Source organism: Hyaena hyaena, unplaced genomic scaffold (assembly GCF_003009895.1).
Source record: "Hyaena hyaena isolate Hyena2069 unplaced genomic scaffold, ASM300989v1 scaffold_79, whole genome shotgun sequence".
Classification (NCBI taxonomy): domain Eukaryota; kingdom Metazoa; phylum Chordata; class Mammalia; order Carnivora; family Hyaenidae; genus Hyaena; species Hyaena hyaena.
In genome coordinates this window covers 3,619,448-3,646,832 of record NW_024080711.1, presented here as the reverse complement: position 1 = coordinate 3,646,832, position 27,385 = coordinate 3,619,448, and the positions used below count along the sequence as shown (strand labels likewise).

The 27,385-nt window shown below is 33.7% G+C and overlaps 1 protein-coding gene across 23 annotated transcripts in view; it reads right to left on the bottom strand.

Moving 5' to 3' along the window:
- The window catches only part of RIMS2 (regulating synaptic membrane exocytosis 2), a 599,820-nt gene that overhangs the window by 95,951 nt on the left and 476,484 nt on the right, over positions 1-27,385 (bottom strand). For 7 of the 23 annotated variants that reach the window (XM_039233785.1, XM_039233789.1, XM_039233790.1 and 4 more), the window contains one exon: positions 22,718-22,890. The exons of the other annotated variants lie outside the window; for them this stretch is intronic. In XM_039233785.1, coding sequence (XP_039089716.1) covers positions 22,718-22,890 — 173 coding nt within the window. The remainder of the gene's footprint in view (positions 1-22,717; positions 22,891-27,385) is intronic. 23 annotated transcript variants of the gene reach the window in all.

Genomic DNA, 27,385 nt, shown 5'->3' with positions numbered 1-27,385 from the left:
TCAATGCTATGTCAACTTTAAAGAAATGTAAGATGTGGCATTTGTAACTTGGTTTGCCAACAGAAGCGCAGAGACAAAATAACCCAAGGCAACACCTGGTTGAAGTGTCAAGTAAATGCTAAAGATACCAAATAGTAAAGAATTTCAGATAATAAATTAAATGCCACTGAACTCTTCCGTGCTTCTGTACATGTCACAGCAGTGCTCCATCACAGGTGGGTCATACAGTTGCCTAATGCTGCATTCATGTTGCATCTATGCTGATACAGAAAGCACTGCACTAATTTGGAGTGGCTTCCTTCTTCCTTCCCCCTTCTAGGGCACACCCGTTATATTTAGGTTCTATCTTCAATAATGCACAGTTAAAACATATACTGGGAGGTCAGCAAATATTTTATTAATTTTGTAATAAAATCTTATTAAATCTTTGTTCTGTCCATATATATACATACATATATAAAAAAAAATCTAGTCCAGAATATATCATTTTGCTGTTCAGTTGCTTTTTAAAGTGGGACTGTAATGCATAATTTAAGGAAGAAATTATATTTAAATCCAGTGTGGAGTGACATTTAGGGATTGCTAAATCAGATCACATTTTAACCCATCTAGCCCAAGATTCTGTAGACAATAAATATCTTTTCTCTTATAAATTGAAGACATTTACCCACCCCAAAACAGGTGGAACTATATTTTTAAAATTTAGTCTAGCATATCAGAGAAATGAAAATTTTAATGAAACAGAGCACAGCTGACTACACATCTTATTCTATTATGTAAGAGATTATTTTCGTATCTTAATTTCTCAAAGGCTAGAAGATAAAATGACTTTATTTGAGTATCTAAAATACTCAAAAAGAGTGTAACATTTTGATACTCATTTTGGTAACACTTTGAAAAGCTGTTACCTTTGTAAACACCCTTGGGAATTGATACTCAAATATCCAACTGATCAGTACAGAGGAACTTCTACATACCTTCCACAAAATTGGACAAACATATTTTTTCCACTGTTAGCATTATGACCCAGCTGATCAGATAGTAACTTGGGAGAATACAAATTTAGTGCTAGATCATTCCCACTCCTAACTGGCACATCTAGGGATCTGCCCAGGTATGACCAATAAGCTATCATTTCATTAGACTCGGAAGACTCTCCATGTTTTAAATAGAATGGCTAAATAATTTTTAAATTGATAAGGGAAAAATATTTGTTGCATACAGAATCTTGGGCTAGATGGGTTAAGATGTGATCTCATGTAGCAATGCCTGAGTGTTACTCCAGACTAGATTCAAATTCCCTCCCCCTTTTCCCAAGACACCACTAGTGAGAGAAAGTCCTGCAAATGAAAACCATGGACAGGGTCCATATCAGTTGGCTATGGTAGAGTTACCAACCCAGTCTTCATTCCTAGCAATTCTAAGTTAGTAGTGCAGGATTTCGTAAGTATTGGTGTTTCACATATAAATTTTGTCTTTAAAGCTGTAGTTGATATTTCTTTAAAATTTTTTATGTTTATATTTGAGAGAGAGAGGGAGAGACAGCGAGATACAGAGCACAAGTGTGGGAGGGGCAGAGAGACAGAGGTAGAATTTGAAACAGGCTTGAGGCGCTGAGCTGCATGCTGTGAGCTATGAGCTGTCAGCTGTCAGCTGTCAGCACACAGCCTGACCCAGGGCTTGAAGTCACGAACAGTGAGATCATGACCTGTGCCAAAGTTGGATGCTTAACTGACTAAGGGACCCAGGTGCCCCCTTTCTCATTGTTTACTTTAGCAAATATTTACCAGTGCTTATTATGTGTCACTATCAAAATTGCTTTGTTAGTTTTAATTTACTTAATCTTCAAACACTCCTATGAGGAAACTACTATTTTCATCCCAAACTTATAGATGAGAAAACTGCGCACAGAGAGGCTAAGTAACTTGTCCAAGGTCACATACACACACAAGATAGGAGAGCCAGGACTCAAACTCAACTGTCTGATTCCAGAGTCTGCAGTTTTAACATAATGCTATATTCCACATACACTATTCTTAACATTCATTGACTCATCCAGCCATTCTTTCTAACATTTAGTGAGCACTTACTATATATACCAGCTCTGGGCTCAAAAGTGGCATTAGGAATAGACGAGTAAGATACTCAGAAGATTATGTTCATTGCATCAACAGTTTTACTTCAACTTTATTCTACTTTTGTGAATCCTTAAGTTACTTCTGAAGGAACTGTAATTTAAATGAAAATAAGTACAACCTTAAGAGACAATATTCTAGGATAACCAGGAGTAGACACATTGATGGAAAAAATTAACTTGAAATAAGTGAATGTTCTAGAGAGTTAACAGTTAGCTAAAATGAAATACATATGGTATTATATATATTCCTAACTCAACAAAAGCACTAAAATACTTTAACTTTTTCTTGATGACCAGGATAATAACTATAAATACCATTTATTGGTCTGAGTTTTAAATCACTTGTAACTCAGGGCTGAATGGACACTAACTTCAGAGTGGCCATAATGAAACGGGCTTGAAAACTTGCACTTCCTCTTTGATCTGTTATTTCCAGAGACAAATGTAGCTTAGGATTTCATATCTTGAAAACTAATGAGGGAATGAAAGACCAAAACAGCTTTCTTGAAGGATATTTGTGTTAAAAAAAAAGCAATCTAATTTTCATATATATGTATGTATGTATGTGTATATATAACACACACACACACACACATATACATATATAGAGAGAGAACAGGCCATGTCCTCCTCCAGCTTTGACTTATTCAAGATAAGAACTGTTTTTCATACATTTCAGTATCTCTCTAGAAATTATCACAATGGCTGACATGTTGCTACTGGAAAAGTGATTTGAGGAAGAAAAGGAGGTAAAAGGGACAGAAAGGAGAGAATGTGGAAAGAAAGAAGGAAAGCAGGAAATTAATACTTTGCCTGTCAAACACTACTAAGGAGAAAGGCCACTTTCTAAATGTTCATTTCTTTCTATATTGCAGTGGTAAGTAGAGGGAAAGGTAGAATCTTCTTCATACCTATATACGGCGCCATTTCCACCACAAGGGTGGAATTAATTGTCTTGACACTGAAAAATGTGATTTTTGTAGATCTTTTCATTTTTTTCTGTTTTTTTTTTTGTAGTTTAGTTCTATAATACTGCTGCTGCCTCTTGTAAGACTGATATCCCAATATTTTCCCTAAGAAAACCTGTATAAAGTTTTAAATAAAACTCACTGCTTCATTAAATTACATACTGTATGTTATAAAATGAACCCAAACAGTGAATAAGAATTGCCTTTAACTTTTTAAGCTAATGAGTTATTTATTTAATCCAAGGCAATACATAATTTTCAATGAGGAAAATTACTAGTTTTGGTTAATGGATACAGAAATGACTACCACATAGTCGTCACCGTCATGATGGTCATAGTCCAGAAACACACCTCAAAATTATCCCGAGGAGGAAGAAAATACAGACAAAAAGGCTACGAGGTAGTTTTTCAAGAAATTGTCAGTAACTAACTTAAGGAACTAAATGGTTTACTCCAATAATAATATAAGTATGCTTTATGCTGAGTAAAAAGCAAAACATATTAAGCATTCATTTTTCAAAGTTATAAATTATGATCTCGTTCATATTCTTTGGAGTTTAGATTAAATGTTAAAAGTTTACATTAGGTGTTACTTAAATGTTAAACTTATGATGATGTAAACCTGACTTGTGTAGATACAAGAGACTGGAACACCATCTGGCTTGCTCTCTTTACAAGTGAGAAAACTGGAGAATGACAATATACTCGCCCCAGGGCTCACAGAGTGTTAATAGCCAAACAGGATTCGAATCTATCCAAGTGACAGCTGTTCCACAACATATGGAAATGTGCCAGAAAAGTCACTGGACATTAACTCTGCTTGTCACATTTTGCTCTACGTGTGTCTAAAAATACAGGAGCTTTATTATGCTGTAAGTAAAAATGGAGTCCTGAAATAATCTTTTATTATACATGACAGAATACAGCTCAATCAAAATTTCTGCCCATTCCTGCATTTGCTCTTGCTGTTCAAGCAACAGTTAAGAGTGTGTCACTTTTGCAGGCTCTAGGCCACTGTAATTTTTCAGTCACCCTGGGTTTTTATTTTGAGCAAGACTGAAGCAATATGACAGGCAAGAATGGTTAAATTGTCTCTTTCGGCTCCAACCTGGCAGCGTTGACTCATAGGCACTGATCAGGTGGAAGTTGACTCACAGAACAGATATGCGTTATTTTTATTGCAAATTTGGTTTCAGAGAGAATATCAAGAAACCATATTTAGAATTAAACAAAAATGAATAACATATCATAATCTTTTTAACTTAAAAATAATTATTTGTATTAAGATTTAGACAATTTTATTCTCTCCAATGAAGGAGTTAACCCTGGGACATTTGAAACTTACTTGTAAATTTTACTCCCCAAAGTATGGGCATTTCGAAAGCACTACAATCACACATGAAGTTCTAGTCTATATAATAAATAAAAATAAAACATATTATGAACACTGTGAAACTTCAACCTAAAAAATTTATAATTATTAACTAGAAATTGAGTGAATCTATTTATCAAGTTTTTTTCTGTGCATTTGCATAGATGTCTTTCTTAAGTTCTTCCTTTATAGTAATAAGTATCTCACATCACATAAGGAATTCTAAAAACTCTTGTATTTCTTACCTATTGTAATGAGCAGTTAAAATTGGGTTAAAAAAAGAAATTTGCTTTTGGAAGGTTCAGTTGGTTAAGCATCTGACTTCGGCTCAGGTCATGATCTCATGGTTCATGAGAGCAAGTCCTCTATCAGGCTCTGTGCTGATAGCTCAGAGCCTGGAGCCTGCTTCGGATTCTGTGTCTCCCTCTCTCTCTGCCCCCTCCCCTCTTGTACTCTCTGTCTCAAAAATAAACAAACATTAAAATATAAAAAAGAGAAACTCCTCTATCATTGAGATGATGAAACTGAAAACTTCAGTAGCTAGTGCCAATGGAAGTTCTTAGTATATTCTATCTAGAGCTGTTGTCCATTTATATTTATTGTGTCCTTAATATGATTCTAAACAATATTTGTAATCATATAATAAATGTCCTAGTAAAAAATCAATTCATTGGCTTAAGAATTCCCTTTAGGGGCGCCTGGGTGGCTCAGTCAGTTAAGCATCTGACTTCAGCTCAGGTCATGATCTCATGGTTTGTGGGTTCGAGCCCTGCATTGGGCAGCTCATGCTGCCTCTCTCTCTCTCTCAGAAATAAACATTAAAAAAAAGGAATTTCCTTCAATTATACACTTAAATAAAGTATACAGTTATTAGATAGCTTGAGGGCAACCATACATTTGATAAGGCTATGTGGATATCTTAGAACTTAGTACAAGAGAAAGGAAAAAAATGTCCCAAATATTTATCTTAAAATATGGGGTTTTGTTGATTAAAGCAGAAGACAATATTCTATATAACCTAATCAGCAGAAAATGTAGATTATTTTGATCATAATTACATCCTTCAGGATTCTTAAAAATTTTCTTTAAAAGTGTATTTTCATACACAAATTTAAATATTCCATTACTCCAAAAAGTTCCATTGTCCTATCTGAATACATTAGATTATAAGATATCCATGAAATACAGAATAAATCTCAACATGCACACTGAAAACTCATATGTAGCATTTTCATAATTTAAATGTGAATATATACAGTGTGATGATTAATGAATTTTGGACAATGCTGAATTAAACTGTACAAATAAATTTCTGAGTTACCAGATCAGAAAAACGATGGCAAAGGTATGAGCAGGTTTCCAAAGCACAGTTATTGATATTACTCACTGTTTAGAATGATTTCAAATCCTAGAACTCTTCCAAATTCTAGACTGACATAAGAAAGGTTCTTTATGATTTAAAAAATAAATCAGAGCAGGATACTATGACTACTTTTTATACTTAACTTAGACCAACAGATAAAGGAGAGTGGTTTTTTGTTAAAGAAATCTTATCTATCCTTATAAAAAATAATAATTACTACATTATAATTGTGTTATAATTAACAAAATAATATGTCTATATTTTTTGCATGTGATTTTCCTTATAAATATGCAAATACTGAAACCAGAAATATTTAATGCCTCAGAGACATTGAGCGTGATCCTGTCAATCTAGCTCTGAAGGAACTTAATCCTTGACTTAATGTACAAAACACTTTCTTGAATAGACAACTGTTCCTGAAGGAAAATGAAATGAGGGAAGCTGTTATTCCTATGCACTTTATTTGCTAAAAGCTTAAGAATTTAAACACCATTATTAACATGATACTTTAAGATTTATAATATACTGAATGCAAATTTAAATATATTTATAGTCTTAGCTTCAGAGCACTGATGTTACCTTTTGTCATGCAGAATAATTATTAAAACTATCATGGAGTAGTATTCTGAGACAATGCATCTAGTTATTTCCAATTCAAAAGAAACATTGACTCACAGGTGTTCTCACAGTTATTAGTGTTAAAAAATTTACAAGTCTTCAATGCAAATTTAAAAAGCTATTGGGGGTTAAGTATTTTTCTTATAATTTATGTAAATGAGAATTTTAAATGACAAAACAGAGAAAAAAAACTGGATAAAAGCATTATATGAATACTGGGTTTTTAGTCTATCATTCTCCACAGGAACTCTGTCAATGATTAAGGCATGGATATCTCATCCATCAATTCAGAAAAATGGAATTGTAAGATTTCTCAAAATAAGTGATGAGGTTCTAGAAGAGTCTTACTTTGGCTAACAGAAATATTAGCTGTTAAAAGTTATGGGCAAATTTCTGAAAGGCTTAAATACTACTGACTAGATCTGATTTTATACAAAAGACTAATAAACATGTTTTAGAGCACAACTTACATATTTCTTAAAGAAAACATATATTTACAAAACTTTTAAAAACATTTATTTATTTTTGAGAGACAGAGCATGAACTAGGGAGGGTCTGAGAGGGAAGGAGACAAAGAATCCAAAGCAGGCTCCAGGCTCTGAGCTGTAAGCACATAGCCCGACATGGGGCTTGAACCCATGAACCGTGAGATTATGACCTGAGCTGAGGTCGGATGCTTAACTAGGCCACCCAGGTGCTCCTGCTTTTTGTCTTAAAGGTAAATAATAATTATATAGTTAATTAAAATAAAAATAATTTAAAAATATATTTTACACACACACACACACACACACACACACACACACACACACACACAACCAGTGGGTCAAATATAACTTGGTTCAATTCTGAGATGATAGTCACTGATACAACTCTCCCATTCAATTCAATTTTTGGGTTCTTGAACTTCTGAAATATATTACAAATACAAAGGACTGCATAAGAAAGATGTTCCATTAACAGACACTTATGAAGCAAACACCTTTATAATCACTCTGCAGGTAAAGACAGTAAACATTTTTTTTTTTTTAAGTTATAGGCAGGTGAGTTTGGCTCAATTAAAAAAAAGTCTAATACCTACAAATGTCCAAAAATATGATGGATTAATATAAGGGATACATGCACCTCAATGTTTATAGCAGCACTAACAACAATGGCCAAAATATGCAAAGAGCCCAAATGTCCATTAACTAATGAATGGATAAAGAAGAAATTGTATATATATATAAATATATATACATGTATATATTTATACATAAATATATGTATGTATATATAATGTAATATATATGTATATATACATATATGTAATATAGGCATACATACATTGTATATGTATAAATATAAATATTTAAAATATTTAATAAAATAAATAAATATATAAAATATAAAATAAAAAATAAAATATATAAAATTAATTTTTAACCAGTACTCCATAAATATATTAACAGTGATATTTATTGAAAGATATTTATTTATATATATGAAAGAATGAAAGCCATAAAAAAGAATGAAATCTTGTCATTAGCAATGATGTAGATAGAGCTAGAGAGTGTTATGCTAAGCGAAATTAGTTAGAGGAAAACACATACCATATGGTTTCATTTGTATGTGGAACATAAGAGAAAAAACAGATGAACATAGGGGGGAAAAGAGAAAGGCAAACCATAAAGCAGACTCTTAACTATAGAGAACAAACAGGGTTGCTGAAGGGAGGTATGTGGGGGGATGGGCTAAATGGGTGATGAGGATTCAGAGGGCACTTGTGATGAGCACTGGGTGCTGTATGGAAGTGAGGAATCACTAAATCCTACACATCAAACTAATATTACACTATATGATACCTAACAGGAATTTAAGTAAAAACTTGGAAGAAAAAAAGAGGGAAGCACTACATTAAAATTTTAAGAATGAATCACTAATAAGAAAAATTGTAATCAAGAAGAGGTAATACGGTAATTAAATATTTCATAGCACTTTAAGGATTAGTGGGAAAAAGCATTCAATTTAATCTAATTATTTGGTACTTAAAGTCTTTGTACTTTAGAATTATCTTTCCCATTCATTATCTAAGTTCAATGGATTTAATGGAAAGCCACATTTTAAGAAATTAGTGAAATAGGCATTCATCCATCCATTTAAGACCAGCACTGAGCTAGGCAGTGTTCTAGGCAGTGCCAAGTCAGAGGGAGACACTGCTCCCATGAAGCTAGGGTTTTAGTATCCCCTAAATATGACTATGCTCTGCAAGAAGTATGCCTAAATCACAGATTTTTCTTTTTTGTAGTGATAACCACTTGTACAGATTAAATCTAAATTCTACATTTATTTCATTAAAGCAGCATAAGAATCCTAAACTGGGAGAATCCTCATCTCAAAATGTAAATAATGAAACCTGCTCTGTCAATCTCTCAAGTCTACTGTTAATATCTCATGATATGCATGTATACATATGTATATAGAGATATAGATAACATACATATGATGTATGGATATATGTTATATAAATATATGTACATATATTTGTATGTATTACATATAAAATTAATTTTTAACCAGTACTCCATAAATATATTAACAGTGATATTTATTGAAAGATCAATAACAATAAAGTGGTAAAGACTTTGAAAGTATAACTGGACAATGAAGTAGCTATATACTGAATTTAAAAATGAGTCTATAAATATCTCCCTTATAATATTCACTTGTTATATTGAGATACCTTGATGAATATTTTATATATCCTTAAACATAAGAGAATTTTCCTGTTTCTCCTATATAGTATGTATAATTAATTCTTTTAATGAAGAGGGTGTATTCTAATGAATAGTAGAAATAGTAAAGTTTAATGGTGTGTTTAAAATATTAGCCATGGGAATCACAGACTACACTAAATAACAATGTAAGATCAACTCTAAGTCTAGAAAATTAGAAATAAGCAAGCCTTCAGTTCAGAGCAAGATAGAGCGCTTTGTAAAGAGGGACATTGGGAAACAGAGAGTTCCACTAAGCATGTGCTAGGGCGTGGCACACATGCACGCGCACATGCACACGCTATGTATATACAAGTAGACATGACATCAGGGGAGCTCCAGAGCCGTACTAGCCTTTGATGTCAGCAACTAACAGTCCAAGTGGATAGAAAAGGATAGAAAAAGTAGAAATGGTCCACCCATCAACTCCATCTCGATACTAAGACTCAACTGCTTTGTTTGAAGTAATTTCCTAAATAAGAGACAGTATGCATTAAATTTTAAAATGTACATGAGAAGTCGGCAAAAATTATAAATGCTCATGATATTTGTTGCATTCTTCAAGTCATTTTTATGCATCCCCTTTATTAGTGTCATTACTTAAAAGATAAATCTTTTTTTAACTTTTTTTTTTTATTTCTAGGAGAAAGAGAGAGAGAGAGAGACAGCGTGAGCAGGGGAGGGTCAGAGAGAGAGGGAGATACAGATTCTTGAAACAGGCTCCACGCTCTGAGCTGGCAGTCAGCACAGAGCCCGACGCGGGGCTCGAACCCACAAACCGCGAGATCATGACCTAAGCGAAAGTCGGACGCTTAACCGACTAAGCCACCCAGGCGCCCCATAAATCTTATCTCAGATTCCTTGGACAGAGGAATGCCTTTGTCAGATTTGTGTATTCCTAGTTGATTTTATAATTCTTTTCCTAGTGCCACCTGTCTGCATCTTTAGGGACTAGATCAATCCCTATAAGTAAGTTTTCTCAGCTCCAAGGACCTCTTCTGGGAAACTCCAAATTGTGCACCTTAATTCTATGCTTAAGCTCAGCAAGAATAAAACTATTTATTTCACTGAGAGGATACAAGCCAAAGTTAGGAATGAAAAATGAATGCATGCCATTGAATTTAAAGCATATTTCCCAGAATAAAATTTGGAATCCATCATAAAGTTTAGGAAATGGTGGTTTAAACACAACTTTATTACGGAACTTTTCAGAAGCTGATACAGCCTATGAATCTTGAAGAGAAGGATAGTGTGTATACAGGTCTTCCAATTTTGTTGACCTTAAAACCATTTATTTTTAAGCATCAGTTCATGGGGTTAATTTTCTGGAAATATACTTGGAAAGAAAGGATTGAAAAGATTCGATTGTATGTTTCTACAGTTAGCAAGGTAAGATACTTCATAATCTTACCTTGCTAACTGATTTTAAATAGAGACTCTTTCAGATTTATATGGCAGGAAGATTTAAAAAAATAACTATTAGGAGAATATAGGAATCCCAAGTGCAAAATAACATGAATGTTTTAATTACTGTATTTTTTAGATTTTAAAAGCCTTATGTTTGATTTGCATTAGAGCTAAGAACAACTGATTTTTTTTAATGGTTATTTATTTTGCGAGAGAGAGCTCATGTTAGTGGGGAAATTGGCAGAGAGAGAAGAAAATCCCAAGCAGGCTCCATGCTGTTAGTGGAGAGCCCTCTCTCACAAACCATGAGATCATGACCTGAGATGAAATCAAGAGATGGACACTTAACCAACTGAGCCACTCAGGCGCAACAAGAACAACTTTTAACGTTTCTCAAATATGTTCTTAAGATATTAATTCAGAAAGACTTTGTAAATGGTTAGAAGCTTAAAAGAAATAATGGATTTTTTTCTGTAGATGTTTTCCTATCTGTATAATGCTGAAAGTCACCTGTCTCTTCTTATTTCAATTTATTTATTTGAAAGACCTTCCATGGTGAAGTAGGAGGAACATTAGACTTTGATGTCAAAAGACGTAATTTCTGTCACTACTGTGACATTTAAATTATTTAATATTGGGCAAGTTAGATAACCTTTTCTAACTTCCATTTCCCATACAGCTGTACTTCAAAGTTGGTAGAGCACTTTAAATGAAATAATTAAGTGGGTTATTAAAATGATGTACTAAGGGGAAGTATTATCAAATCACATATTAAAATACTTTCCTGGGGCACCTGGGTGACTTAGTCGGTTAAGCGTCCGACTTTCGCTTAGGTCATGATTTCGCAGTTCGTGGGTTCGAGCCCTGCGTCGGGCTCCGTGCTGACTGCCAGCTCAGAGCCTGGAGCCTATTTCAGAGTCTGTGTCTCCCTCTCTCTCTGACCCTCCTCTGCTCACGCTGTCTCTCTCTCTCTCTCCTAGAAATAAAATAAAAATATTTTAAAAAATTTAAAAAAATTACTTTCCTTACTTTTACTTATTACAATCATTTATTTACTTCTATCTCCCCTCTAGACTTTAAGCTCTTTGAGAGAAAGGACTAGGTCTTGTCAACCAGTTTTTCCCCCATCTTGGCAGAGGGTCTGGCATATGGAAGATGCTCAAAAATATCTCTGAATAAATAAAGGCAATTTAAAGAATAAAACCACTTTAACTCCAAGACCATTAAAGGTCAACCACAGCAGACTATGAAACTTACAAACATTTTCAGGTATCTCTACCATATAACTTTGTGAAATTACCTTGTCATGAAATCTTTTGGGGTATTTTGGAAATTATTTTCTCTCGTACAAAATATAAGACGGATATATCTTACTCTGAATTATCTTTCAAAGTATTATAGGAAAGTTTCTATGAAATAGGCAGTTCAAAAAAGCCAAAAAAAAGTGAGCATTTTTATATTTATTTTTTCTCGCCTTTCTTTTTCTTTCTTTATTAATCTCTACCATTTAGCAAATGCTTTTCATGTACCAGGAATGCCAGGAATTCGGTTAAAAGCTGTAAGGATAAACTCTCATTGAACTTTCATGACAGCCCTGTGAGAAAGTTACTATTATTATCTCCAATATATAGATGAAAAGTGTGGTTCTTATTTACCTACATTTATATTGTTGGGAATTGACAGAAGCAGCATTCAATCCAGTTCTGTCTGAATTCAGAGCTAAGTTTTAACATTATGCTATATATGATCCTTCATGTATATTTTTTGAGAATGTGTGTAATTTATTATAATACTAAAAATAAATTTTGGAGGATGATAGATGATATTATGCTTACTATGAGTCAGTGTATAATGGCGTCAAGTTCTATTCACAACTTTGCAAAGCAAGCCAGCTGAATCCCCGGTGTGTCAAATTGAAAGCTATGTCTCTACATATGACAGGTGTACAATGCAAAGTAGTAATTCATACTCCATAATAAACAGAAATAGTTGGGGAATGACTTTCCCCATTTAATTATTTCTCTACTTTCACACTAAATTTATTTTACTCTCTAACATGCAGCAAGTGGGGAAAATATTTGAAATAAATGTTTAAAAAGAGCATAAAAACTAATTTTATCCATTACAGCAGAAAGTCTATAGAAACACTATTTACCTATAATCAATGGTGGTAATGCCAGAAAACAAAAGTTCAATATTTACATGAAGGGTAATAGAAATTTTAAATGTAGGGGCACCTGGATGGCTCAGTCGGTTAAGCGTCTGACCTCCTGCTCGGGTCATGATCTCATGGTTCATGTGTTCAAGGCCTGGTCAGGCTCTTTGCTGACAGCTCAGAGCCTGCCTCAGATTCTGTGTCTCCATCTCTTTCTGCCCCTTTCCTACTCATGCTTTCTCTCTCTCAAAAATAAATAAACATAAAAAAAAATAAATGTATATAACCTTAAATTACTATTCTAACCGTTGTGAAATTTGTAAAAATGAATCTGTGTAGGCCTCTCTGAATAAGATTTCTCTGGTGGCAACAGGATAAAATAAACAAGTTACCACAGAAATACAAATTAAGAAAATTTACAATAATGACTATTATACAAAATCTATTAAATTTTATAAGCCTCTTAAAATTTATGTAGGATGTGGGAGTAAATTTTAATTAAGCCTGATCTCCAATTTCATACAGAAGAACAGAGATGTGGTATTGAAGTATAAATACTCTAAAAATGTGGTGGCCCCAACAGCAGAGGAAAAGCGAGGTGGCTCCATGACAAAGCTATACTCTTATATTTTTTAAATTTTTAATGTTTTTAAATTTCTTTCTGAGAGAGAGAGAGAGAGACAGCATGAACAGGGGAGGGTCAGAGAGAGAGGGAGACACAGAATCTAAAGGCAGGCTCCAGGCTCTGAGCTAGCTGTCAGCACAGAGCCCAATGCGAGGCTCGAACCCACGAACCATGAGATCATGACCTGATGCTTAACCAACTGAGCCACCCAGGCGCCCCTATACTCTTATTAATCATTCTAAACCTTTTCACTATGGTCAACAAAACAATCTATGTCTTGTCTTAACAAAACCTGGTATTTCCTTGAACACACTGTTTCCTCTGAAGTCCTCTATGACAATTATCCTTTTTCATAGTTGTAATATTTCTAACTACTGATTACTTTTTGGTGAACATTTCTCCTTTGACTTAAAAGCTTAACTTGTCTTTTTGCAGCTTATGACTAGTGGCTATACCAACATATACTTCTCCTTTTTTCCCCTTTCTTCATATCATCTGGTGACCTCATGGCCGTTGACTCATTCACTGAAGTCTTTAGGAGCTAGCTAGGTCTTCTTTTCAATTCTCAATTTTACTATAATCCTATCAGAGATACATATTCATTAAGAAGGCCTAGCCAACTGTGTCATAATCTGAAAACTTACCTGTCTCTATTTACCTTCACATTTTGCTCTTTTCATCACTCTGTTCTATTTGCTCCAATGGCTATGTCTTAGAATTTGCTAATAATGAAATAGCTCACCATGCAGTCTTAAGTTTCAATGTCATACCCTAAATCTCTCACCCATCCAGCTCCCTAAATTTGCTTTTGTACTACATGGTATAGTTTTCCAATTTTTGAATTTTCCAACATTCTCCTGGTCTATCAGTTCCTGTCTTGACTTTTCTTCCTTCTTGTCTACCACTGACATTTACATAAACACCTTTAATTTCTTTCCATTGCTATTTTTCCAACAGTCCCATCCATCAAAATTCCCATTCTCCACAAGTGCTACAATCTAACTTCTGTACCTACACTTGGATCAGGTCAGTGGTGCTAGAGAAGAACACACTACTCTTCCATGCTGGGATCTCTTGGAATTGTCCCTCAGTTGGATCTATAGAACTATTCATCAACCCTTTAATTTGTCTTTGGTCTGCCAGTTTTCCTATTTTCTTCAGTGATTCTTCCAAATCTTCAAATCCAATCTCTAATTCAACTTCCCAACTCTTATATTCTGCCTCTTATGTGTTTGAGAAAATTATGACCATCAAGTAGTGACGACCAACTTCCCAACTCCCAATCTAAAAACTATTTTCAACTCCGTCTTTTTTCTGGCTTGAGCCAATCCATCCACCTACGCTTCTGACCCAAACCCTCCTCCATCTTCAGGTTCTCATTCTAGTAGCTGTGCCTTTTCAGTACTTTATCTCCAAACGCTCCTTCTCTTCAGACCATATACATGATCAAATCTCAAATCTCTCACTGTCATTGATCTAGTATAGAGACTGTGAAGTCATAACCACATTCAAGATTTACCATAAATAGATAGTAATATGATGGAGAATCAATTAACTCAAGAGAATAGCTTATTTACTCATTAACAGAGTCTTTGATGTATATAGAGTTGACAGTTTCAGGTCAACAATTATATTCACATGCAAAGGAAAAATTGGGGGCTACAAAAAAAGAGAAAAGAAAACCATTATATTTTCTTGAGAATAAGGTCCGTGTTTTATTCATCTTAAGAACCCTGATGATGTGGGGCACCTGGGTGACTCAGTCTGTTAAGCGTCTGACTTTGGCTCAGGTCATGATCTCGTGGTTTGTGGGTTCGAGCCCTGCATTGGGCTCTGTGCTAAAGCCAGCTCAGAGCCTGGAGCCTGCTTCAGATTCTGTGTCTCCCTCTCTCTCTGACCCTCCCCTGCTTACGCTGTCTCTCTCTCTCTCTCAGAAATAAGTAAACATTAAAAAAAAAGAACCCTCATGATTTAAAAAAAAAATGTATGCAAGAATTTCTTAAAAAGAGATATAAACATTTTAGGGAAAGGTAGCTCTTAAGAAGAAATGGAATAGAAGGAAATATGCTTGATGAACTAAACCCTAAACAAAATATCATCTGCATTTATCACCATTATACTCATAATATTTACTGAAGAAGACACAGATTCATTTTTTTCAGATAGTTTTGAGCATTTTAAAATTGTTGGAGTGTTTTTTTTAAATATTTTTTGAGCTTTTCTTTTCCTTTTTTGTTAAAGTAGGCTTCACATCCAGTGTGGAGCTCAACAAGGGGCTTGAACTCAGGACCCTGAGATCAAGACCTGAGCTGAGATCAAGAATCAGATGCTTGACTGACTGAGCCACTCACTTGTCCCAAATTTTAAGCATTTTTAGATATAATTCCAAAATTCATCTTTTTAAAGTATATAATTCACAAATGAACTGCTTCAGAGAAATTGACTACTTATTTTTTATGCTATTATCATAATGAGATCAAAAAGATAAGAATTTCCTACAAATCTTCATAAGAGATAACAGATAATGCATGGAAGCAAAAATAGGATTAGGAAGAAACTGACATATTTCAGAAATGATTTAGCATCAGAAACAATAAGATTTGGTGACTGGAGGCAGGGAATCATGTTCAATGGAGAAGGACTAGTGAAGAGTGATGTCCAGGTTGCTACTTGGGCAAGTGTGAGAACCTGGGTACCGTTAACTGGGAAAGAGAGTAAATGGAAAAGTAGGTCATTTGCTTTGGTTGCTTGTTTGGTGAGGGGCATGATAAATTTAATTTCACATGCTGAGCTTCGTATGTCTCCTGGACAGACAAGAAGAAGGGCAGAAGAGGACTGGATGGATTTGGCAGATGATTAAGAAAGAGATCTGGGCTGGAGATACAGATTTGGAAATCATTAACATATAGATACTACTTGAAACCATGGAATTGAAATGCACTGACAAGATAGAATGTATAGATTAAAAAAAGGGTGGCACCCTGGGATGAGATTCTGGAAAATATCAACATAAAAGCATACAAAAAGCTCACAGAAAACACCGCGGTGACCAGAGAGATGGATGTAGAAATCAAGGAGTGTACAACTACAGAAACTCATAGAAAAAAAGCATTTCAAGAAGAGAATAGTAATGGGATCAAATTCTAAAAGTTTATATGATAAAATATGAAAACTGTTAAGGTTTAGCAGCATATATAATTTGAGGCAGTTACAACAAATAGTTAAAGAACTTAAAATCATAGTAAAATAGAGGTAGAAAAGCAAAGCCTCAACAAGGAGGCAAAGTGAAAATGTCAATTATTGTATATAATATAATGTTAATATAATGTAGTTCAAGAAATTGAATGGAATTAGTAGATTTTGGCTATGAACCTGAACTTCTTGATAGACTAGGTAAAGAGAACATACAATGGGGTGCATTGTTTTGTTTTCTGTAAAGCAGATATATCAATTGTTTAGGAGAAATATTCATAGAATTTTAAAAGAAAGTTTTACATGGACTATTTCTAAAATGGATGAGTGGCATTAGAGAAAATATCCTCAAAAATGCTTTTACAGCTAATGCTAGTAATTCTGCATGGCTGTTTCTTTTAAGAACTTTCTATGAGCCACTTCTATTTAACATTGTAGTAATGGTTTTAGCCAGGTCAAATAATCAAGAAAAAGAAATAAAAGTCAATTAGATTGGAAAGGAAGAAGTAAAACTATCTTATTCCCAGATGACATGATCTCTTATATAGAATATCCTAAGGAACTACCAAAAATCTTTAAAGCTAATAAACAAAATACAGTAAGGTTGTAGGATATAAGATCAATTTATAAAAATAAATCGATAGCACAAAAACAGACACCCAGATTAATGGAACAGAAGAGAACCCAGAAATGGACCCACAAATGTATGGTCAAGTGCTCTTTGACAAAGCAGGAAAGAATATCCAATGGAATAAAGCCAATCTCTTTGCTGGGATGCTGGGAAAACTGGTCAGTGACATGCAGAAAAATGAACCTGGACCAGTTTCTTACACAACTATAAACTCAAGATGGATGAAAGACCTAAATTTAAGATGGGAAGTGATCAAAATGTAAATTTAAAAATAATAAACAAATAAATAAATAAAAATAAGTTGAATGTCTATATACTAGCAATAAACAATCCCATTTATAATAGCACTAAAAATGCATAGAATACATTTTAAAAAAGAAGTGTAAGATGTGTACACTGAAAACTACAAAACATCATTGAAAGAAAGTTAAGAAAACAAATAAATGGAACAATCTCATGCTCATAGATTGGAAGAAAATATTTTAAGATGGCAGTAGATCTCAAATTAATCTAATTAAAAAAATCCCAGTCAATATCCCAGCTGCTTTTTTTCCCCAAAAATTGACAAGCTGATTTAAAATTCATTAGGAAATAAAAACAACTGAAAAAGAAAGGATAGATAGCATCATAACCACCTGGGGTATTTGTTTTAAAAATGCAAATTCCTGGGCCCCACCCCAACTTACAGAATGAAAATTCCTAGAGTGATATTTACATATTTTTAAATTCCTTTTTCATACACAATCAATAAACAGAGAAGTTATCGAACTTTTAAGATTTCAGTAGCATTAACTAGAAAGTAGCCTTAATGAGAAAGACAACAAAACAAACAAATACAGGACATAAGTAATACATAAGTGGAATGTCATAGTCCATCAGTACACCCTATGGAATGAGGTGGCCCTCAAACATACTTCTAGAAAACCAAAAAACTCAGCTTGATCAATGGAGTACTAAATATTGGTTAACAAAACACTGGAAATATCTGCCAAATGGTGAAAACTTATGTTGAGCTGTTTGTTCCACTAGTGGTTGGTTAGTCACAGAACCAATGATCTCTTGAGCTCAAGATAATGAAGAAAAATGATCAATATAACAGAAGATGCTTACTTTCCTGTTAGCTGTGTACTATGTTCAGCTCAACTATGGCAAGGCGTGTCATCCATTCCTCTAACTGACAGGCAAAAAAGCCCAGACAAAGTAGGTAGGTTAATGTGACAGAGTCAGGATGAGAATCAAGTATTTTATCCTGCTTGCCATTCTAAGTATTATAAGAACTTTTAGCTAGACAATTTAGATGGCTTAGGTCTTTTAAAACCAGCTCTTCATGAATATTTGAACAGATGCCAAAGTTTTTCCTTTAAAAAATGTCCCCACCCCAAGAACATTCTCTTTAAAAAAGAGAAATTATAATTCTCCAGTATTTATAGACATGCCTGAGAAAATAAAAATTTATAGAGAACAAGTTTCTTGAATTTTTTCTTTTGGCTTATATCCTTAGAACAAAATCTGGAGGAATAGATGAGTCTAGTTTGATTGTAAAGTTACCAATATTGTTGGTTTTGATAATACTATACAGTTTTTGTTTTTTCTATCTCCCATTGTAGTCTTACTGAAGATCTCTTCCTTTCTGTGCCAAATTCCTTCCTCAAATATGCTTGTGACTTTGTTTAGGTATATTGATGACATTTTTTATTTTTTGGATATGAGCTATCCTTAAATGTCCACTCACACAAGGCTAAGAAATTGTTTCACTCTCAGGCTTAGATATTTAGAAATGCTTAATTTCACTTCTATCTCCAGCTTTTAGTACAGGGCTTAAGACATTTTCTAAAAGTTTTGGTTGAATAAATGATTTCCCCTTACCTCTGAAAAAAATTTTTTTCCTGAGCCAGTTTACCACATATATGTGGTAATATAATCAGTAAATGCAAATAGATAATAAAATTTAGAATGTACTCACATGGATATAGACTGAGAAAAAACATTTTCAATGGTTAATTACTTTTGTATTTCCTAGAGTTTACCAAAAATTCATTAATGATATAGGGGCATTAATTAGACTTGCATACATGTATATAAATATAAATATCTAAATATGAATATATTTATAACTCAACTTTGAAAAATATTATATTTAAATATTTAATGAACCTTTCTGAATTTACTTTTTGCTCTTCATTTTCTACTTGTATTTTCAGAAGACATCCTCTAATGTGACTACTAGACCACAAATAACATAATTCTGTATCACGCAATGATATCTAATTACTGTAATGAAAAGAACAACTATAATGGATTTGCTTCATTGCAGTCACTGTGTTAATATTAAATTCTAGCAATGCTATAAATACTTAAACTCTGAAGTCAGAATTTTTTTTGGCCTTGATAAAATCTGCATTACTGTTAAAAGGCATAAAATGTTGGTCGTGTATTATGGCATAAAATTATTTCCAATAATGTTGTACAAGCTCATACGCTGTTTTTAAACAATTCAGCATTGTGTTCATCAACTGCCAGAACAAAATGTTACTGGGAGTACTCAGACATATTTCCTCTCAATAAAGATTGTTCATTTTATTCTAAAAAATGAAAGCAAATTCAAGATCTTATGTTGTAATAATTAGTGACACGATAAGTTTCCTATAAGTAATTTCAGTCGATACTTTGTGCCATCTTAGAGACTGTATGTTCCCTGGAGACAGTAGCCTGGCTCCCTTTAGTTTATAGTTTCAGAAGTCTTAAATAGTTACTGAAGCTGAGTATGGTGCCTTGATGACTCAGATTGCTAGGAATACACCATCTTTCCCTTTCCTCTGCAAGATAATGTACTCTTTCCCTAAAGAAAATGATGGAGAAGGTAATAATAAAAATTGAGAACTTAAAGTTAAAATCTCCAAACCCTTGCCCACCAGGCTAGGCGTGTTAGACTTTTGGCCTCAGGCAAACAGCAATGAGCTCGCGTGTTCTCCTCTATACAGTATGAAGAAAGAGAAACATAGTAGAACCTACATTTGGCTTTTGGAAGAAAGGAAACTCTATGTCTATATTTTCCAAGGAAACCTTGGGAAAATTTTCTCTGTGAACTAATGATGAAATTATCCCATGCCAAATAAGTCTTCCTTAATAAACCAGCATAATTATCAAAAATTAGACAAGTAATGAAGATAGATTTGAAATGACTAGTTTAGACTCAAATCCAATAAGATGCCAAACTTGGGATCGTTCCCTCTTTGGTTTAATATCTGTTATATAGGAACTTTCACAGATCACAGATATAGTTAAATATACCAATCTGAGACAAAAAGTGAAGTGCCATAGACTAAACCACTGAATTGTATACCAAAGGGGTAAATATGTGCCCCAATTATCTTTCTCATTAATTATGAGTACATACACTCTGAGATTGCGTTTAAATATAATAATGCAAAGTTTGGCTTATAACAGGGTGTGTTTATCAAGCCAACCATGTGCTAACACAAAACCAAAGTCTGGATTGACAGCTAGAAAACCAAATTCCTCCAAAATGGACATGATTTGCAATTCTTGGTCTCTGAGAAATGTAATTAGAGAAACCTCATCTCCTCAGGCAGAAAGATGAAGTCTACTGTGTACTAGTGCTGACTGGCTTTCAGTACAGCACTATGGAGATAACTTCAGACTCACCTGGTGCCTGTGTTATGAAGATGAAAACATATTTTTGTACCTTGCTGCTTATGTTTTCCCCCTTTCTTTCCTGTCCAAAGTTCCTTCTCTGGCAGTTTCTCTAGCTGCTTGAATTTTTAGAGGGACCTAACCCGACATGTTTGCCTTCTAATAAACCCTGGGGCATCTATCCTTTCTTTCAGAGTTATCAAAGAGCACTGCCCCTGATTCTCAATCAAACCCCATACTCAAAACTGGGCTAGACCCACCAGAAACTATGGAGAGGCAAGGGAGCCAGAGACCACATAAAGTTTACTTTCTGCTAGCAAATTTCCCACTCATTTTTAAAGTTCGTTTTCCAGTGTATGATATTTTTTTGTGAAATTTGCTAAATTTTTTCAGGCCCTTCAGAATCTCACTTAAAAAATTTTGACTCTACAAATGGAGAACATATGCAGCAATTAATGCAAAAGGATGAAGGGAAATTTACATTTGATTCAGCTGGTCATAAAGAGCATCAAATAAATCAGGCTCTCAGAGCCAGTGGATACAAATTGAAGGCTGTTTCATAAGTCAATCTATTTGATGATAATTTGTCAATATATGAATTAACTGTATTAGCAGCTAAATAGATAAAACACACGAAAATAAACCAAATGTAAATGGCAAAATAGTTCTTAGAACTAGGAAAAAGGACTATATTACTAACGGGAAATGTCTACAAAAATAAGCAAACTTTACCTGTCATCATCTTGTGAAAATCGCCTTTGCAAATCCTCTTTATTCCACTGTTCTTTTTCTTTCCCTTGCTCAGGTATATCTTGTGCTTTTTCCTCGTCTCCTGATTCTCTGTTTTGCTCCTTATTACTTGTTTCTGTGATCTCTGTCCCTCTCTCATTCTCATTAAGTCTTTCTTGCTTTACCTCCTCCTCCTCACGAACTATCTCTTCGCGCTTCTCCCCGTCTTGCCCTCCCTCTGCTACTCTCTTTGGCCTTTTGAAAGCAACACAAATCGAAGGCATGCAAATAAACACAAACAAGAAAGAAAAAGTCAAGGAAAAAAAATGCATATGAAATTCAACAGAAATGTAATGAAAACTACTAAAACAGAAATAAAAATTACATCTTTTAAACACTGAATACTTTTATTTCCAGTGTTCACCAGAAGCAGCACTGTGTAAGCAACACTTAGTCATAATTATTTTTATAGTATATTTTCCTGTCACGAAGTTGCATGCAAAAAGGTGGTGGTCTCCATTACAGATTGTATAAATTAGCTTAGGTGCCCATCAAATCTAGAGGTCAGGTGATAAGTGAAAATTGTACTACCGTAAGTTACATTTATAAATTTTCTTGAGAAGCTGAGGAACTTTCCCATGCCCTCATAAAGGTGTCAGGAAAATGGGAGACCATCCTACTAAAAAGGTAATATCCTTTATGTATTCTGAATCACTGAAGTGTATCCAGCTAGGTAAAAACCCCTCCAAAATATTATTTTTCATATTCCTAGGAACATTAAAAAATTCAAATCCTCACCTACCCATCACTTTCATTTCAGTAAAGATAGAATAATAACAGAATTACTTTTTAAATAGCAAACATGAAAAAAATGACTGATGTAGCACATCAAGTAGTCTAGTAAGAAAAATGTTATGTGTTCTATAAAACCTCTCTGTGCCAGTAGTTTGAATATAGACCAAAATATAATAGAAAGCGGTATGTTCAGAAGTTCTTATTGTCGTCACGACACATATTAACCTTTCTGAAGTAAAGGACTTTATGTTTACCCAAAGAAAATCAAAGACCTACAATATGTTTAGAAGAATGTCCTGCTAAAATCCCCTTACTCACCTGATTTTCTTGTTTCCTCTTGGCCGTTCTGATTGGACGGACATGTAGCTTGTGCTACTGAAACGAGAAGCGCTACTAGTCCTGGAAACCGCGGATATATCACTTACATCACTGTCCGAAGATTTAGTGGAAATATTATCTGCCCCTCTATGAGGATCCCATCCTGATCGGTACTGTTAACACAGATTGACAAACACGCAGAGGTTGTCAGTATTATTGCACAAAGCAATTATTAGCTTCTCCTACTTCAGCACTTTAATTGTCCACAGAGGATAGTGCAAAACCCCACTCAGTGGCATAGAAAACAAAAGCGAATGGCAATTATCCTAAAAGAAAAATTCAATTTATATGAAACCCTTGTTTTTAGCAAAGGCAATTAGAGCATTTGCACCACCCCCCAATGAAGGCCATTAAAACAGTTTCACAATAGCAATGGCCCCAGGGAAGAACATTTAGGTAAAATCTGGGAAATAAACATAATATAAGGAAGTAGAATTGTTTTACTCTGTACAAAATTTGAAAAAAAAAGTGTGATAAAGTTGTCATTGTGACTTATTAAGACCAATTTTAGTAGCCATCAATGTTCTCTGAAATCCATTATGCTCCACTGAAAACCTAGAGATAACGTAAAATCTAATTATTAAAACACTAACTTTTGAACAGAAAGTCAAGAAAAAAGAGAGTTTAATTTTTGAATGGTTGCTGGAATTTTGATGAATCCTAGAAATACTAGAAAAGTCATTATTATTTACGATAGTGCAAACTTCCTGGAATTGAAATAATCGAATAGTTATCTGACCCAGCCAGCATGCAGGGTGTTATGGGTGTTCAAATATTCTGGTAAGTTGAAAACCATCATAAATGTTTTATGTTAATGACAGTTGGAATGTAAAAAAGAATAGACTTTAGAGTCTGGAAAACCTGGAGTAAGAAAAACTCTTACTAGCTGGGTAAACTTGAGCAAATTATTTGAATTTAAAAGTCTGTTTATAAAATAACAGGGAAAATATCTTCCTTTTGGGCCTTTGGAAATTAGAAATAGTACATGTCTGCTACCTAATTACATAAACAAATACAGAATTATAGCTGTATCATTACTAACTGATGGCTATTAGTGGGTTAAGAGAATATCTGCTAATAGATTTTTCTTTATTTGTATGTACTTCAAACATAATGTTAAAACATCCTTATTTGGTCAGTTTTCCAATGGAGATTTTTCTAAGCATAGATACTAGCAAATTTCACAAAGACTTAGAAAGATGATTATCTTATATAAACAATTTACTGTGATTTGAAGAATCTTTACCTAATTAACCATCCTGTAAGAATAACAATTCACTGCAAATATTAGAGTGATATAAACATTCTGGCTAAGATAAATTGAATGGCAATAGGGTATAGTATAAACATTAAATCAGATTCAAATGATCTGGGATCCCCCCTCCCAGGATCTCTCAGTGTCTAGTTATATATTTTTGAGTTAATAACTGATTCTTTTCTTCAAATGTAAAATAAAGGGATTATTTTTAAGGCTCCATAAAGTTTTAATAAATCCATAATCTAGTAATATACATTCAAATTAGGTGAGCTATTGGTCTTTATTAGTCCATTTTAACTTCCCACATTGTTGGATAAACTCTCAAGTATCAAAAAAATATATACACTTAAGTTCTGCAAAACTTGCTGCCTTGTTTTCAGGAAGTATCTATGTAAATAGAAACCACATGTTGATATTAAAGGTAATTATTTATTTACAGTGAATTTATTTGGAGAACATTTAGTCCATGATATCTTTCTCAAACTAAAGTCACTTTAAGAGAGTAAAAACAATTTACTTTAAGTGACAGTGTTTTCAGCCATTGTGTAGAATAGCATTTTAATGGGTGGGTCCAACATTAAGTTAGCCAGTACACAAAAAATGTACTAAAGGCAGATGAAAAACCCTAAGTTTTAACTCTCGGAGGTAGTGAAAAATAATAATGTACTAAGGGTACACGCTCTGGAGTGAGACTGAATTCTTGGTCTGAATCTTGGCTTCACAAATTATTACGTTTGTAACCTTAGGCCAATGCCTTATGTAAGTCCAGTTCTCTGTCTGTTAAAATATGGACAGCTGTACCCACATCCTAGGTTTGCTGCAACGATTAAACAAGATAATGTATATAAAAAACACTTGGCACAGTATTGACTATAGCAAGTGTTTAATAAATGACAGATGATGATGATGATGATGTTGATGATGATGATGTTGATGATGATTAGATAGTAGTTGAATACTGTTTTAGTATCTATTCCAGGTACATCTTCACTGAAAAAAATTTGAGTAGAACCAAAAATCAATATATTATTTTAAGACTCCTCTAAGCTACAGTAGGAATATAATCATTTCTACATACGTTCAAGAGGTTCATTTCAGAAAATATGTTGATAAAGAGAAATTAAAATATCAGACCAAACTTTTCCACTGACTGCGAGCATGCCCTCAAGTCTCACCTTCCGCATTTGACCAGCTTCATCCATATCCCATGACCTTATCAAGAACTATTAATTCCCAATTACAGGATCAGAAACAGCTTCACCTCAGCAGGAAATACATGACACTTCTTGGCTGATACAGAAGATGCCACATTTTTAATATTTGAGTCTAGTACTTTATTTTGATAATCAAAGCCAACTGGTTCCTGTGTATCCCATGTCTCCCCGATCGGTTCTTGTCTGATTGCTATGATTTCTTTTCCGAATCCTACATTTTACTTGACTTTTGTATTTCACTAGTTAGGATTCTAACTTTGCATACTCTAACCTTTGTCTTTTTAAGTTGTCATGACTTTTGCCTCTGTTGCTATGATTCATAGGTGCATAGAGACTAGCCTAAGGCTAAAGAATTTTTTTTTAAAACATTGCTCATATCTTTGGTTAAGACCTCTTAGATAAACTAGTTTGCTCAGCTAAAATTTTGGAGAGGCAAAATTTAGGGAAAGATAAGATTCTACATACTATAGTTTTATGCTTTTATAGAATTCAACATGCTACCTCATGTTAAAGGGGTGCATTTTGTGCATGTGTAAGTGTGTTCATGTCTAATTTTCATACCCTCTACTAGAATATAAGCTCCTAAAGACCAGGATAAGATCTTCCTTATTCTTGTAACTCTCTTAGCACTTAAGAGTCAAAGATTTAATGTAATTTAAACTCTGAGGCTTAGTTTTCATACGAGTAAGATGAGGATAAATCCCTTTTTAAGGATTTTTGTGAGGAGTAAGAGCCATGATATATTTAAAATACCCACTAGTGTGCTTAGCACATAGCAACTGCTCATTTCCAGCGCCTAAAGCAGAAAGTCGTTAAATAAAAAGACACTGAATGGAAAAGTTTATATAAAGAATGTAAATTAGCTAAAAGCTCTAGTTTGATGATTCTACTACCTTCTTAAGGCTTGCATTAAGTGTATTTTTCTGTCTACTTCTAAGCAAATGAATATGTTTACTTTTGGGGTATGGTTTAAGTCTCCATTACAAATTTACACATGATAAACAGAATAAGAAATATAGAAAGTGAGAAATAATAAGAAAATATTTTTATAAAGAAAACTTCAGAAGAACATATTTTGAATAAATTTAGAATATAACATCTTCATATATACATACAACTCCAAAACCCTCCAGAAATCAAAGTAATAAATGACCTAATACTAGAGTTAACTTTTAAAACAATTCACTTTTTAAAAATGTTCTAACTGTATTTTTTATTTTTCTAAAGTATGGTAAACAAACGTTTATAGTTTAACAATGAGATAGAAGCAGCTAAAGTTTTATTGTACCAAGGTAGTTATGAATGCAAATAAGTTCATTTATTTGGAAAATGGTTGGTGTTATTTTGGCCCTATATAATGAAAGATGTTTTCAACGATTAGCATGTGTTAGTTTACAGCTGACAGATGAACAATGGATGATATGCTCACCATTCTTTTTAATGGAACAAAAACAAAGAAGATTTATTGCATAGGATTATATGATCTCAGCTGAAAATTGTGCCCTGATTGGAGATCATTAAAATCTTGGAAGAGAGTAAGGAAGCTTTTCCCGACAGCATTTTGATGTTTTGTACATTACTATTAAGCACATCATGAACTAGAAAAATTTACAGGAAACTATTATTCTTCAGGATGTTCCAGACTCTAAAGAGTTCCTAAGTGGCCTAGAAAAGTTAATGTCCTCCTTATTCATCTAACATTAGTGGAAAGTAATAGCACATCATCAAAGCTCTATTAAAAGGAAAGTTACTATTAAAATTTTAGAATAATATTCTTGAGAAAAAAGTAAATTCAAATTTCTAAAATAAGATTTTCATTTTTCCAGTATACTTACTGGAAGCTCTTAGATTAGGAAATTTCCTAGGTTGATTTCTCTAACAGCATTTCAGCAACTCAGGTGGTTTGAGCTTTGTACGTGAACTTCTTGCACAAAACACAAGGGTGGGATTATGAGTTCCCTTGAGCATTACTTGTCTCTGATTTATTAAATTTCACCAGAAAACTGCAATTTGTTATCTAAAAATCTAGTCCGAGGATTGGTTATTACAAAATACCAGGCAGTAAAAAGGTCCAAGTCTGAAGAAAAGTAAGTTCTAGGTCATCAAGAAATCGTTGGAGGAATATTCATATTACAT